Source organism: Ciona intestinalis, unplaced genomic scaffold (assembly GCF_000224145.3).
Source record: "Ciona intestinalis unplaced genomic scaffold, KH HT001136.1, whole genome shotgun sequence".
Classification (NCBI taxonomy): Eukaryota; Metazoa; Chordata; class Ascidiacea; order Phlebobranchia; family Cionidae; genus Ciona; species Ciona intestinalis.
This window is the reverse complement of record NW_004191457.1, coordinates 20,735-34,493: the sequence shown is the minus strand read 5'-3', so window position 1 is coordinate 34,493 and position 13,759 is coordinate 20,735. Positions and strand designations below refer to the sequence as shown.

General features: G+C 36.8%; 2 protein-coding genes and 1 long non-coding RNA gene across 3 annotated transcripts; 2 read left to right on the top strand and 1 right to left on the bottom strand.

Annotated features, from left to right (window-relative positions):
- The first annotated feature begins 6 nt into the window (after nt 1–6).
- Nucleotides 7–2,216, top strand: LOC100179381. Its single transcript, XM_002120868.4, has one exon. The coding sequence runs from the start codon at nt 936–938 to the stop codon at nt 2,046–2,048; it is 1,113 nt and encodes a 370-aa protein (XP_002120904.1). The 5' UTR covers nt 7–935; the 3' UTR covers nt 2,049–2,216.
- An 89-nt stretch (nt 2,217–2,305) lies between these two features.
- On the top strand, nt 2,306–7,034 carry LOC108950889. Its single transcript, XM_018817136.2, has 4 exons — nt 2,306–2,769; nt 2,826–2,911; nt 5,688–6,096; nt 6,267–7,034. Exons 1-4 carry the CDS (start codon nt 2,631–2,633, stop codon nt 6,932–6,934), a joined length of 1,302 nt encoding a protein of 433 aa, XP_018672681.1. The 5' UTR covers nt 2,306–2,630; the 3' UTR covers nt 6,935–7,034.
- Nucleotides 7,035–10,284: 3,250 nt separating this feature from the next.
- Nucleotides 10,285–13,486, bottom strand: LOC100184781. Its single transcript, XR_717689.3, has 3 exons — nt 12,414–13,486; nt 11,644–11,760; nt 10,285–10,598 (listed from the first exon to the last, which is right to left on the bottom strand). It is a non-coding gene; the product is annotated as an uncharacterized LOC100184781 (long non-coding RNA).
- Between the last annotated feature and the right edge of the window lie 273 nt (nt 13,487–13,759).

Here is a 13,759-nt window from a genome sequence, read left to right as displayed (position 1 = left end):
TGATATAGGATTTCTTGAATAACAGAGTTGAATAACATATAAAAACTACTTCAATTAAACGCCACAAAATGTTCAAATACGCCAACGTTTTAACCACGACACTCAGATACACCAACGTTCAACCTTATAGGCTGCGCGCAACAAGAACTGTAGATATTATGCCAATGTAAGCGAAACAGGAGAAAATGACGCGCTCGCGCCACGACGATTAATTATGTTTAAAGGTAAAATAAGCGCAAGTCGTATCAACCCAACACAAAAGCCAAACATAAAACGGAATAAAAACGGAAACAATACAGAGGAACGCCACAGCAAATACACACCACAAACATTTAACGCCGAAAAAAAAAACAATACGTCACATAAGTGTGTACTCGGAACCGTTTACTGTAAACATTGGGGAATTTCTTTTCGGGGGTTTCCATCATGTTTCAATCTGTGGATCAATCTTCTTTAGGCTGATTCCCGTGTTATAACAACTGTTGTTTAACCATTACTACTCGTCTTTTTGCCTTTGTCAACTCTTTTGTTTATTATGTATGGTAATATATTCGAAATTCAGTCATTTGCACTTTGAGATAATTTATGAGAGTGGGTTGTGCGAAAAGTGATAGCAATACCCAGTTTGTAGCAAAAATGTAAACTAATGTTTAAACTTCATTTCCAATAGGCGTGATCTGGACTCTTCAACTGTCTTGCCAATAAACCACACGCACATAATGGGAGTATCACCGGGCTTCGAAAACGTTCTTCTTTTTGCAAGGTACGGTCTAGAGTGCAAAAATAGCTGTAATACAAATTGTGGCGTAAGTTACTAGGCCGAAAGGCCACTGATCAACAAATAGGCCAGCAGTGATTCATTCTATGATTATACCTCTTTAGATAGTGTCAGGAACATCAGTTGAATGTATACAATATTTGCAGTTTAATGGAAAATGGCTTTAGCTCAGAAAAGCATTGCTACCAGTAGTAGTTCTTCAAACATTTCCTACGAATCAGAGTGGATTGTCAGTCAAAGTACAAATTCAATTTTACTGGTTGCGTCGATTTGGCTGGCAAGCAGTTTTATTTTGTTTACTCGTGAATCCAGTAAAACAAGAGGACATGCACGAAAATATAACCCAATTAAAATGGTCGCATTTGGAGCTGTTACTGCTGTATCTGTTGTGCCAAGATTAATTACGACCCGGGTCGTACTTGCTTTAAAAAACACAAATTCAAAAGTATGTGAACTTGTAATGGATGCATCTATTATCGCTTACGGCATTGGTCTTATTTCAACCTATATGTTTCTTTGGCTTCGACAAAGCACTCTATACTCTCACCCTTCCGTAAAACTGTTTTACACAACTTCAGTAAAATTCGTCAGCTATGCGTGTCTGAGCATGATGGTAACAGCAGGTGTTGGCGTCAGTATACTTTTTATTCTTCCGACAGCATATGAATTTTCTAATCGTGGGTGTGTTTTGCGGCAAAATGAACAGGAAAACACCCTTCCTTTTATAATATTAACCGCTGGACTCGTACTTGGACAAGCACTTATTTTAGGGTTATTTATATACCCACTTGTACGTCACCGCTCTGTGCAAATCAGCTTAATGATTCCAACCGTACAATCGAGAAATCTATCAAAAGTAGACACTTCATATAATAGTGTCAGATGTGTTGACAGTACATATGCAGTAGAGCGGGAAGAGTTAACAGGACGTTTAAACCCGATCCGACAATCTGTGAACCATCTCAGGAGAAAAATCGGCCGGTATCGTCAAACACGTTCACAGTCGTTGAATTCTGTATCAATCCAGTCTCCAAACCATACCAACAATCGTATAACAAACATTATCAAACGATCCATCGCATGTACCAGTATATCGGTTGTTACCGATCTATTTGCCATGATTGTAGTAGCGTTCGTGCTTCCAAAAAATACGCCTAAATATGTAACGAATACCATTTACGATGTGAGTTTGTTCGTAAATGTTTTATCGGTTATCTTTTCGTTTGAAACACACAGAAAAATCGTCACTTTCTGGTGTGGACCGCGCTAATAGTAAAAACTATATTTGCTGTAATTGTAAGAATTTTATGTTCATAATCAACTACTCTATTACGTTGTATTATGTTTCATTTGTTAACACAATACTATAAATATTTGCGAAAATTTGTCTCAGTTATATAATGTATCTTGTTTGCGTAAAACACGTTTTGTTCCAGAAGTTTGTATATAGTTTTGTAATATTTGGAAACAGACACAAAGTTGCCACATCTGGAGTAATTGGTTCAAAAGTTTAACTATATTCTCAGCCGTCGTGTGTCTGACAAACAGCTTTCGAATCTATTCAATTGAAAGTACTTCTCACTTGAAGTACGTAAGTGACGGGAATTTTACGTTTATACTATAACAGTTAAGTCCTCGAGAAGTAAGTCCTAATACACTTTTCGCCTGTGCAGCGGTGCTTTGTTTACGATTGACACAGCTAGCGGGAAAGTAGACACATTAGCATACGATGATTGATACTATGTGAGTAAAAACGTAAGTTTTTCGTAGGATAATTTAAAGTTATAATTACCAATAAAACAAAGTACAATTTTAGTTTTAAGCTTTTTAATGTCATGCCAAATTGATAAAAATGTCTGCTGTGGAATATCCCTTTAGAAGATCACGAAACGGTCAACGAAGACTCGGAATGTTAAGGAACTGCTATCCAAGAAATGTCGTTTTGGGTGCAACCGTTGCACCAGGTAGTTACGGTAATTGTTTCAACAGAGGTAAAATGTCATATAATGAGGATAAAGTGTTCGATTTTTATGATGGCTTGCACCAGGTACAGCTCTCACGTTGGAACAAAGTTCGCTTTTCACCAGTAAAGAAAAGATGGAAAAATTACGTCAAATAAGATCCGAAAATGCGGTGCGTTGTTTTCTTAAAGGAGCATAAACCAACGAAAAATAAAAGTTGTATATAGTTAAAGTTGCTCAAATGTAATCTAAAGGTACAACCGAATTTAAAAAACAAATAAAAAACCTAATTAATATTTTAATATGACAAAAGTGTTGAACATTTTTGCTGTGTTAGCATAGTGTGTAGCTATGTATATGCTGAATCGAAAAGTTAAACGCATAGTAAAGTGGAGTAAGACGGGGCCCTTGAGACAATAATACCCAATATATAGTATGGGGGAAGACGGGACTCTTAAGCACATATTGCCAAATATTTCCAAAATCAAAATAGATGACGATTTTTGGGTAATACCACGAATTAGTACTATCATTCCTTTATTAATTGACAACAATTTAAAAATATATAAAAAGAGCACACGAGGAGTTATTTAGCGATCCGCACAACAACTGAAATTTTACAAATTCGAAAACACACGGAATAAGATGGGACAGTTTAAAATCATTGTTAATTTTGATTATTAAATGTATTTATAAATAGGAATATACGTAAATAACACGAAATGATACTGTACGCTTTGAAAATTAAGTCTAAACATTCTTTTTCTTGCCCTAGTACTATAGTTTTTAACATGTTACCTATACATTATATTATTGCATAACAATTGGTACTGTGTGAACGACAATGGGTAATGTTCAAACATCAATGGATAAATAATGTATCCTACAAAAGTACATGAACTAGTATTAACCGAAAATTGGAATAGAATGATTCTATTTGAATAAGAGACTGACGATGCCCTTTAGGCGAAATATATTTCTCTTTTACTACTAGTGGTTGGACTTGATTTTTGTTGGTTACGTTTTCGTAGCACCAGATCATTGGCTATAACTATTGATAAAGTTTTTATTTTTGCTACAAATTCGGTATTACTACTCTGTTTTGGGCACAATCCACTTCTTGTAAATTATCACCAAATGCAAATGACCAAATTTCGAATATATTTTCAAAATATTATGTTTTTATTATATCAGTATCTTATAGTTGAAAACCCCCTGGGGAATAAATTACTAAATTAAAAGCAAATCTTTCAAAGTTTGGCGATGAAAACATACAAAACTACTATGTGGGGGAAGATGGGTCTCTAAATTGAAATATATTTACATTAGCAGTATTCTGCAACTTGTAGTTAACCTACCGAGTTTAACAGGCTGTGCTAGTTTCTTTGCCATGTAAACTTCATATATATAACGTTAAACCGATCTTTTTTTGTTGTTTTTATCTCAAATTTAAGTTATATTGACCACTGCCTATTTTTTTCATGCTTATATCTCAGTGTTTTTTTTATAAAACTAAAACTAGTTTTATGAGACAAAATCAAACTGTACGAAATATTCAAGGTTGTTTTATGAACCTAGAAAACTAGTTTAATCGTTCGCACACGCAAACTAAAAAAAATCATTGGCTTTACTATGATTTAGCGGGCATTAAAAAATGGCACCTTACTATTTCGCATTTTTTACCTGTTCAAAGTATACTGTTTCTATTTTACATATTTTTTTAATACTTAAAAACAGTAATCAGCTTTGACGGGCGTTTAATAAAGTCGTGATAATACTGTCAAATAATTCGTAACCTTATTTTCCTGATTATCATTAAATGAGGGTCCGTAAAAAGAAAAATTAAAAAAAGTATCGTCTAACAAAGTGTCCCATCTTCTCCCACCCTACTATATTCAAACTTGAAATATATAACGTTTTTTATACCATGTCGTTATATTAGAATATTATACTTAAATTATCCTTAAAATATGTATTATTAAATTAAAAACAAATGTATCAAAGGCAATAAAACCTACAAACTTTTACAGTGGAATATGATGGGACAACAATTTTATAGTGGGAGAAGATGGGACACTTAAGCACATATTGCCCAAAATTTCCAAAGTAAAAATACATGACGTTTTTTTGGAATACTACGCATCGGTACTATCATACATTTATTAATTGACAACAATTCAAAAAAATATAATAAATCACACGAGTTATTTGGGGATTCGCACAACAGGTGTAATCTTACAAATTCGAAAACACACAGCATAAGACGGGACAGTTTAAAAACTTTGTTAATTTTAAATATTAAGTGAAGCTAATATTAGAAGTACTTTACTATTTTCGCATTTTTTACCCAAAATTTGTTTTGTCAATATTTTACAGCAATAACCTTAACGCGTGGTTTATAAATACGTGGCCATACTTTCGAACCATTCTGTAACCATATTTTTCTGATTATCAGTAAATAGGGGCTCGTAAAAAAAATCAAAAAAGTTTTATCTGACAAAGGGTTGTATTCTACCCTACTATTAATAGTATTTTGCAACTTGTACCTATAACCAACCAAACCTAAAATGAAAATAATAAAAAAAACAGCCAGTCATAACATTTGTGTCGTTTTATTGAACCTTTTTAAGTAGTTAAGAAACTATAAATGGCGAAATTTAAGTGAAAGTTTTTTACGGGAAATTCCATGCATTGTCGCACAGCCGTTTTTACTTAATTTTTGCAATTTTAACTCGCATTTTTTTCAGAAGCTGTTTTGTTGTTTGAAACTTGTAGTACCTTTAGAATAGATCACATTTAAGCATTTCTATCATTAAACAAATTTTGATTTTTTTGCTCGTTAGTATAATTATTAAATTTTGTTGCTATTATATTTGCAAATACTGTTCTTATTTTCACTTTAATTTTGGTTTCAAAATAATTGGTAAATTACAGTATTAATATTTCAGAAGGCTGCCAAATATTATCAGACTAAGTCTCGATGTCATTCTGGTGAAGAGGTTTTAGATAATTGCACAGCGTTGAATTTAATTCGCGCAGCAGAAACCACCACACGGTACTGCTCTACAGCGCCCTCACTTGGAACCCTATTTCCAGTGGAGTTAACCACAACCTTTGCAAATGAAACTAAAGAAGATGTAAATCAAATATACCCAAGCCCGTCGAGAGAAGCTTCGGCTGAGGGAAAGTCTTATTTGGAGAAATTGGCTTGTCAAAGAAACTGTTTTTTGCCACCAGACTATTATGCAGGAACCAGAATCTCAAAGCTTCCATACATGATCAGCACACAAAAAGTATCCAACTGTATAAAATCAACTGGAATGTCTGGAATGCCGAAAAAAATTCAAGACCCTGAAGGTGTATTTTTTGTGATTTTTGATCACATGATGTCCCATTAAAACATGTTCTAGTTATTTGGTATGCAGCCTTTTAATGCGAAGTTGGACGTGTATTTTATATTCAAACATGTTATGTGATTATAGATGTTCTGAAAGGTTCCATTGTTTAATTTTGTCTTCCATTTTCAGCTGTGATACGTCTAGTGAAACAAAATTCGAAGTTTACCCAGATGGTTGGCAGTTTAGGTGGAAATGTTGGACTACAAAGAATCCACAGCACAAGGCGAAGTTCATCTGCGCAAAAACCGAATTCAGAAAATTCCAAATATATCTACCAAAAGGCTGTTGCTAACGTTAAACGTGTTGCTAACGATAAAAAAATTTCGCAGCCAAAACGCGAAGATTTAAACATTTTCCCTGAAGATACAAAACCCAAGTCAAACCCTGTAATTATTTGGCCTCGAAGACCTTTGAATAGTAGCCGAGGTTCGAATCGGTGGAAAGGTGCCGTAATATTTGACCAAGAACCTTTAGGAATAGTCGGGGCAAATTGTCATCTTTCTGTCCCGCTCTCGCCTCGGCCCTCTTCAAAACGTCCAAGGGCTTTTGTCGAATCAAAACAAATCTCCCAACCACAACCCCCACGTGGTGGGGCTAGAGCATCACATAGCGTTCCTGTCACCCCGCACACGTCACCACGCGCGTACGGAGATATCGTGACGTCACAACAATGTCGTTGTAAATTAGATTCCCGAACTGTGAAGTTCAGCTGCTGTGAAAACACAATCCATGAGTTTGAATCCGACCAACCAGTAACTAGAAGTTACAATGCAACTAAAACTAAATTACAATTATAAGGGATAATTTACAACACAACATTAATGCAAAACATATGTATGTTATACTCGATACCGATAGTATGTTACTCCATATACGCTTACTGTTACATACTTACATTTTAAATCATTTACGTGGCGTGACTTGTACGTGGCTGAAATGGCAAAGGCGTCATACTTGATCTAACAATAACTGTTGTTACCGATACAAAACTTTACTGTAAAAAAGGAAGTATTTTTCATTCAAGTTTTAACTTAAGGATATCATATTTTAAATATATGAATACAGAAATGTAAACCTACGCTCAATATGATTTTATATGTAGTAAGGTGGGGGAAGATCGGACACTTAATTTCTTAGACGAGACTTTTTTATTTTTTTTACCGACCCCCATTTAATTAATGATAATCAGGAAAATATGTGACGGAATTATTTGACAGTGTTATCACGACTTTATAAAACGCGCGCCAAAGCTGATTACTGTTTCTAAATATTAAGAAAATAGCTAAAATAGAAGCAGTATATTTTAAACAGGTAATTTATAAAACAACCTTGAATATTTCGTACAGTTTGATTTTGACTCATAAAGCAAGTTTTAGTTTTGTGATAAAAACTGAGATATAAACATGAGAAAAATAGACAGTATATAGGCCTAGTCAATATGACTTCAATCTGACATAAAAACAACAAAAAATATCGGTTTAACGTTATGTGTGCATAAGGTTTACATGGCATATATACTAGCACAGTCGGTTAAATTCGGTAGGTTAACTACAAGTTGCAGAATACTGCTAATGTAAAAATATTTCAGTCCCGTCTTCCCCCACATATTAGTTTTGTAGATTTTTTAGAATACTGCTAATGTAAAAATATTTCATTCCCGTCTTCCCCCACATATTAGTTTTGTAGATTTTTATTGCCTTACTATATTTATGAACAGAGCCATAGAAATACCAAGTGGTCCGACACATTGTTACGTAAAAGACAAATTGAACTTCAATTTGTGTCCAAAATAACAGAGTAGGTGTAGGGAAAACGCATGTTTTTTATTACAGAAAAACTTGGGCCTAAAAACAAAGTTAAAGGTTAAAAAGTGTAAAAAAACATATGTTATTTGTTTTTTGTGTCAAAAAATGTATTTTAATAACCTGGGTTAGGTTTGTCTGATTTAGCTTAGTTTGTGACCTCCATAAATCTAATTCGTTTGGAAACAAGTTGGAACATGCCGTAATGGGCTTGTTTGGACTTGCCTTCAAAAAGCTACTCGGTGGTGGCTGAGAGAGGCTACTTGCCAGTTTAGATAGTCTACTTAAGTACGTTACTATCGGTCACGTAAAAGTTCTGTCTACTGTAAAATATAGACATCATGTCAACAGAATTACTTGAGTGTCGCAACATGTGAACAAATCAATGGCGGTCTTTAATTTTATGCAAAATTGCATTACCTAATACGCGTCAAAAAGGCTATTAAACTTCTCTCAATATTATTCACAACACACTGGTAAGCTCTCGCCCTCGATAAGTCCATGTTGACGAGACAAACTGTGACAGGACAGGAATACTGTTAAGACACGAGCTAGTTTCCTCGATTGCCATGTCGCGGTTGCTGGAAATAAAGCGTCTCAGCGCTTTTTAGTAAATGGATCCACGCAGTCGCTTCCTTGGTAGTTATTTGCGGTTTCCGGCATCAACAGCAAATTGTATTAAAACCCAAACTGCTCCCAATAATAGCGTCCTTTATACCTAGTCGGATATTTCGTTTGTACTTAAAGTCGTTTCTATGAATGGTGAACGTAACGAAACCACACAGTATCATCGTTGTCAGTAATTTATTTTGATTGTATTGATTTGCAGTTGGTGCTGTGCATCTGCCAGTCCGAGCCTTAGGTTTGTTACCCGGGGCCATTCGTGACTTCCAGATGCCGGCTCAGGGTAAGTGTATCACCCGCACCAGCTTGCATAATGTATAAGGCAGTAAAATTGATTCGCTTTAATATTTAAAATTTTAAAATGATACTGTTCATTCTTGATGTTATTAATTATTTAGCATGTAATTGTAAGTCGTTCTGTCCCATTACGTGACAACATATTTCCCTCAAGAACCTCCATTATGCCATGGAGAATTTACAATCGGTCGGGTTATGGACGTTTTATACTCAACAGCTATTATAAAATTGATTGGTGACGTAACAGATCGATATTCTTTGTGTAAACTTGCGATGTGTCAACTCGAAAGCTGTTTCTGATTTTAATACTTGGTTGTATGCTCTGTGCCGTCACACTGAAACCCCATTAAGCATTAGGAGATTTAAAGCAATATTAGGCGAATCAATACAGGACGGCGAGAGAACGCATGCCTTTAATGAATAATTATTAATTACACCATATTCTAAATAAACGGGTGAGTTGCATAATCACGTGGTACATAATCGCAGTAAACATTGTTATTTGATTTACAATCACCAAACGGGTTTATTTATAAACAAAATGAATTGTTTTGTAAAACTTCTGCCCTCGGCGTTCCTCGTTAAATTAGAAAGTTCTGTGCTGCAAACTTTTACAACATTTTAGAAACATCACGTGTCAGCGTTAACGGTCGCAAATATGTTTGAGGTTTAAAATGTTAAATTTTATTCATACAAATTGATATTAACATCTACAATTTTAGATCCTGTAGCCTATATGTAAATAAATAGTAATAGTATCACACACCATGGGTCGGTGGTGTGTCACATATTCGGTTTCGTTGTTATGGGTTAATGATCCGGCGTTATCGATTTACATTATCGCTGCAATGGATTGGTAAATTGTTTGTTTTCATTTTAACGGGATTTGTGTTTATTAAATCGATAGAAGGTTTTATGTGAACACCATCTGCCGCTCTTTCTGTTTAAGTATGTTTATTTAAGAATGTAAAAGGCTAACGAACCGTTTTAGTATCTTAAGCAACTGTGGGGGGGAATGGAAGACAGAAGTAAACAGAAGAACTATTTGTCCTCAGCCTTTCGGGATATACCCTATACAGACCGCGTGGCGTTCTACCCGTCTTTGTTAAGATGAGACTCGTTGTTTAAGTGTCGGAAATCGAAATGTTTTGAACTGGAAATACAAATATCCTCTGCGGCGACAGAGTGACTTCGATCTCATTTGTTTTCCGCTGTTGGGTATTTACATAAGCATCAGAATTCAAATGATTTTAATCACACTGCGAAATATCGCTTTTCACTTCCAAGATATTCTACGACATATCATTTCAGGAAACAAACTGTCCGTTTCACTTCAGTATTTGTCATGTCGCTTACTATTTACCATGAAATCTTTAATTCCTTAGAAGCTGTCAAATTGTTGTCAGCACATACTACCATCAACGTTTCATTGAAATCCATTTAATTTCAAACAAGAAACGTAATATTGAAAACGCATAAGGAAAATATAGAAAAATAGAACAGAATCGGTGCAAACTTTTTGTGTGACGTCACTATGAGTTTGTATGACGTAATTATAGTTGAAAACGAAAAGCAGGTTAAGCGAGGATAATCGGCAAGCACACAGCAGCAAAATAATGAATATCGGCAGCAGCTTCATGATTGGGGTTTTGTCGGCAGTAAACTTGCTTTGGTAGCTTTAACTTTATATGATTGGATAGTTCTCTAGTTTCATTCTTGTGTGGATCAACTTTATTTTCTGGAATAAGAATGAGAGAGTCAGAATACAGTAAACTTAATACGTGGTGTTCGCACGTACGCCCTTCACGATTCAATGGCGCTACAACCACAACTATCGATTCTGCTATTTCAACGCATGGATAATTATTTAACCAACGCTTATATTTGAACGTTCAACCGCCTATCCTTTATTAGTCTCGAGAGTGACACCTAGAAACGCGAGGGTTGCGTCACAATTGAGACTATGATTAAACAAAGCATCAGTTTAAATTTCCATTGTGACAAATATGATTTTTCATATATTCTCTATTTAAATATGTCGCCGTATAAATGGTGTAAAACGTTAGTTACGCATCATGTCGAAGAAATACAACTACCGTTATCTATTCAAATGGACTTCACTCTCACAGAGAGCTTCCGGCGCTGATAGGAAAGTCATACAGGTGCCAAGAAGGGCTGTAATTCGACCTTAACATGGAATTTTGTATTGTGTCGCCGAGTTCCCACGTCTACGACAGGAAAGACGTTAAACTGGAGTAGGTGGCTGCCAGATGTCGCCACGTTCGGAATGTTCTTTATTTTGAAACCCGTTTCACGTTTTGTTACTGCGGTGGTGTCGATTTAAACAGAGACTTTCCAGGCTGGCCATCTTTTTTCTTAGTTGTTTGTATTGACATATTACACGAGGTTGTAAACGGCGGTTTAAACCATTGTTACACGTGAATAGAAGGCCAGTTAACTGCCATGTAGTAAACGTATAGTAACCGCTTCACCGTGTGTTTTTCCCACGTAGTTAAGCCGCGAAGTTTTTGGTAGGAAAGGTGACGCAGTTTCCCCTTATACCACGCACTATCGACGTTTTGCGATGTGACGTCATTTTTGTTATATGGTATTCCGGTATGACGCAACAATACACACCATTGTCTTATCTGTTGATGGGATTAGTTGGATTTTCTAAAACGGGAAATAAGCTTAGCTCTATGGGTCGAGCACACACTATGCAAAATTGGCCTCGCATAAAGTGGATGATAATAATTCACATTGTCTAGGAAAATAAAGCTTACCGTATCAATTACTTGCTTTGGCTGCTTGCAAAGAGGCAGAGTTTATGGGGTTCACAGTTTTATTGCCTTCGCTTTTGTTGTTCGACGTTGAACGGAGTTTTCGTTGTGGCATCACGTCTGTGTTAAGAAATAACGACGTTAGTTTCACTTGTAGCTTGCGATGCAATAAAACATCGTAAAACCACAGGGTGCACATCATCCATCAAGTGCGTGGTGTTGTGAGCTCCATGAGAACGAAGCAGTAGAACATGGGGGGCGTATTTACTTAATATGTCTATTATTAGCCGATGGCGCTGCATTAAAATATGAAATGACAAATTTATCTCGTGTTTCCCACAATAAATATTTTACGAAGGTTTCTCACAATTGTGTTTGGCGCAACAATACCTTGGAAGTGTTGGAACAATGGGGATTAGTGACGAGACAATTACAAACGGTGCGTGTTCATGACGTGGAAGTTAAGGTTCCCACACAAAAGTGGAGAATAACTAATTGAGAAAATCACGTGCATATGGGAAGGCATTTTCGGGTACCGACTAGGCAACTAAACTAGCCGCCGCCTAAATTTGATTTTGCTTTTTTAATCGCCCGACTAAGATTTTGACGACCGACCTCTGTAACGAGTAACGAACAGAAACTTAGTCGGCCGACTAAATGTAAAAATACACCGACTAAATTTTAATCAGCCGACTAAAAAAACCGACTAGTTTGGTCGGTAGCCGAGAATACCACCACTGTTGTCAAAATCACTTAATTGATTGTGTAGCTACCTGTTATTTTCGGTTGTCGGCTGCTAGTTCGCGATCGCTTTGGACTTGGAGTGCTCAGGTTGAACAACTTTCGAGAGGCAGGCCGCTTCAATGAGTTGGAAGCGACCATGGACCCGACTGGCTCCGATGCGGTTGCCTTTTCCATGTCGTCACTAACCATGTGGGCTTGTTGGAGTCGGCGCTTGGCGTAATCGGGGGAATTCTCATTGCAGGAACTCTGGTCAAGTCTGGCTTCGCTTCGGTGGTTAGCTTAGGTGGGCTCGTAAAAAGGGGGGTGCAAAGTCGTTTAGATGGATTTATGATCGATCGGGAGACGTTTTCATCTCGTTGACTAAGGGGCGTCGGAGAGGAAGTGTTTGTTAGGTGTCTATCGTGGTGGCTTTTCTGGGTGCGGTTCTTTTTCAACGGGGAACGGTCGAGACGAGGTGACGTCATTGCCAACCTGTGGGTTGCAAAGGGTCGAGTGTAGAAGTGGGGCACTTCACTTCTTTGTTGTAACTTCCACTCAAAACGCTTCGGTTTGCCCGGTGCAGCTGCCCCGGGATCCGGCGACTGATTTCCCGCAGCTGGAACTTTACGGACGTCGAAGTTCCAGGCGAACTGAAATCTTTTAGCTTCAGAATCCAAAACCTCTTTAAGTCGTCTGCTCGTCTCTAATTGATCTGAAAGACCAAATAGTTGGCGACAAACAGGACTTGGGGGCTTCACTAGCACTGGCTTCTCAAAAACAGCGAATGCTGATGTTTCGTGGGCATTGTACGAAGGTGGGGGAACCATTTTATAGTAATTGTTTAAATAATATGTATCTGAGATAAAACACGTTTACGTTACTTACAGCAACTGGCACCAATCATATTACGATGAAACATACATTCAACAAACAAATATATATTATATTAAACGTATTAGTATATGACCTCTTTTCGCATAATTGCTAACCCAAAACCTGCTTACTATAAACCAGAGCCATAGAAATACTGTGTTTATACACTCTGCTATAAACTAACCACGTACAGAAAGTTAATCTACCTCGAAACTCATGGTAACCAATTGACCTCCAAATACGGCCGTGTCGCAACATGTCCGAGTCGTTCTGCGACGTCGCTACTATAGCGAGCTACTACTATTAGTAATCAAGTCTGGGCCTGCCTCTCCGCAAACAATTCAAACGCCAACCGAACCCATCAACCGTTTACTGGCCAGCTCTTTTGTACGCACCCACTCCCTTTGTCTCTTAAATAACTGCTCCTCCGAGCTTCTCTTTTATTAATGCCGCTTTTTTCTTGGTTCTCTCTCGCACATCTGTTGCGTTCTCTAACCCAGTACGCTAACGAAGGACAACGGTT

Bases quoted from the DNA above. Each gene is read 5' to 3' on its own strand.
- LOC100179381 (XM_002120868.4), top strand. From the start codon at position 936: ATGGCTTTAGCTCAGAAAAGCATTGCTACCAGTAGTAGTTCTTCAAAC.
- LOC108950889 (XM_018817136.2), top strand. From the start codon at position 2,631: ATGTCTGCTGTGGAATATCCCTTTAGAAGATCACGAAACGGTCAACGA. The intron at 2,912-5,687 runs GTGCGTTGTTTT...TTAATATTTCAG, and splicing joins AAATAAGATCCGAAAATGCG to AAGGCTGCCAAATATTATCA. The intron at 6,097-6,266 runs GTGTATTTTTTG...TTCCATTTTCAG, and splicing joins AAAAATTCAAGACCCTGAAG to CTGTGATACGTCTAGTGAAA.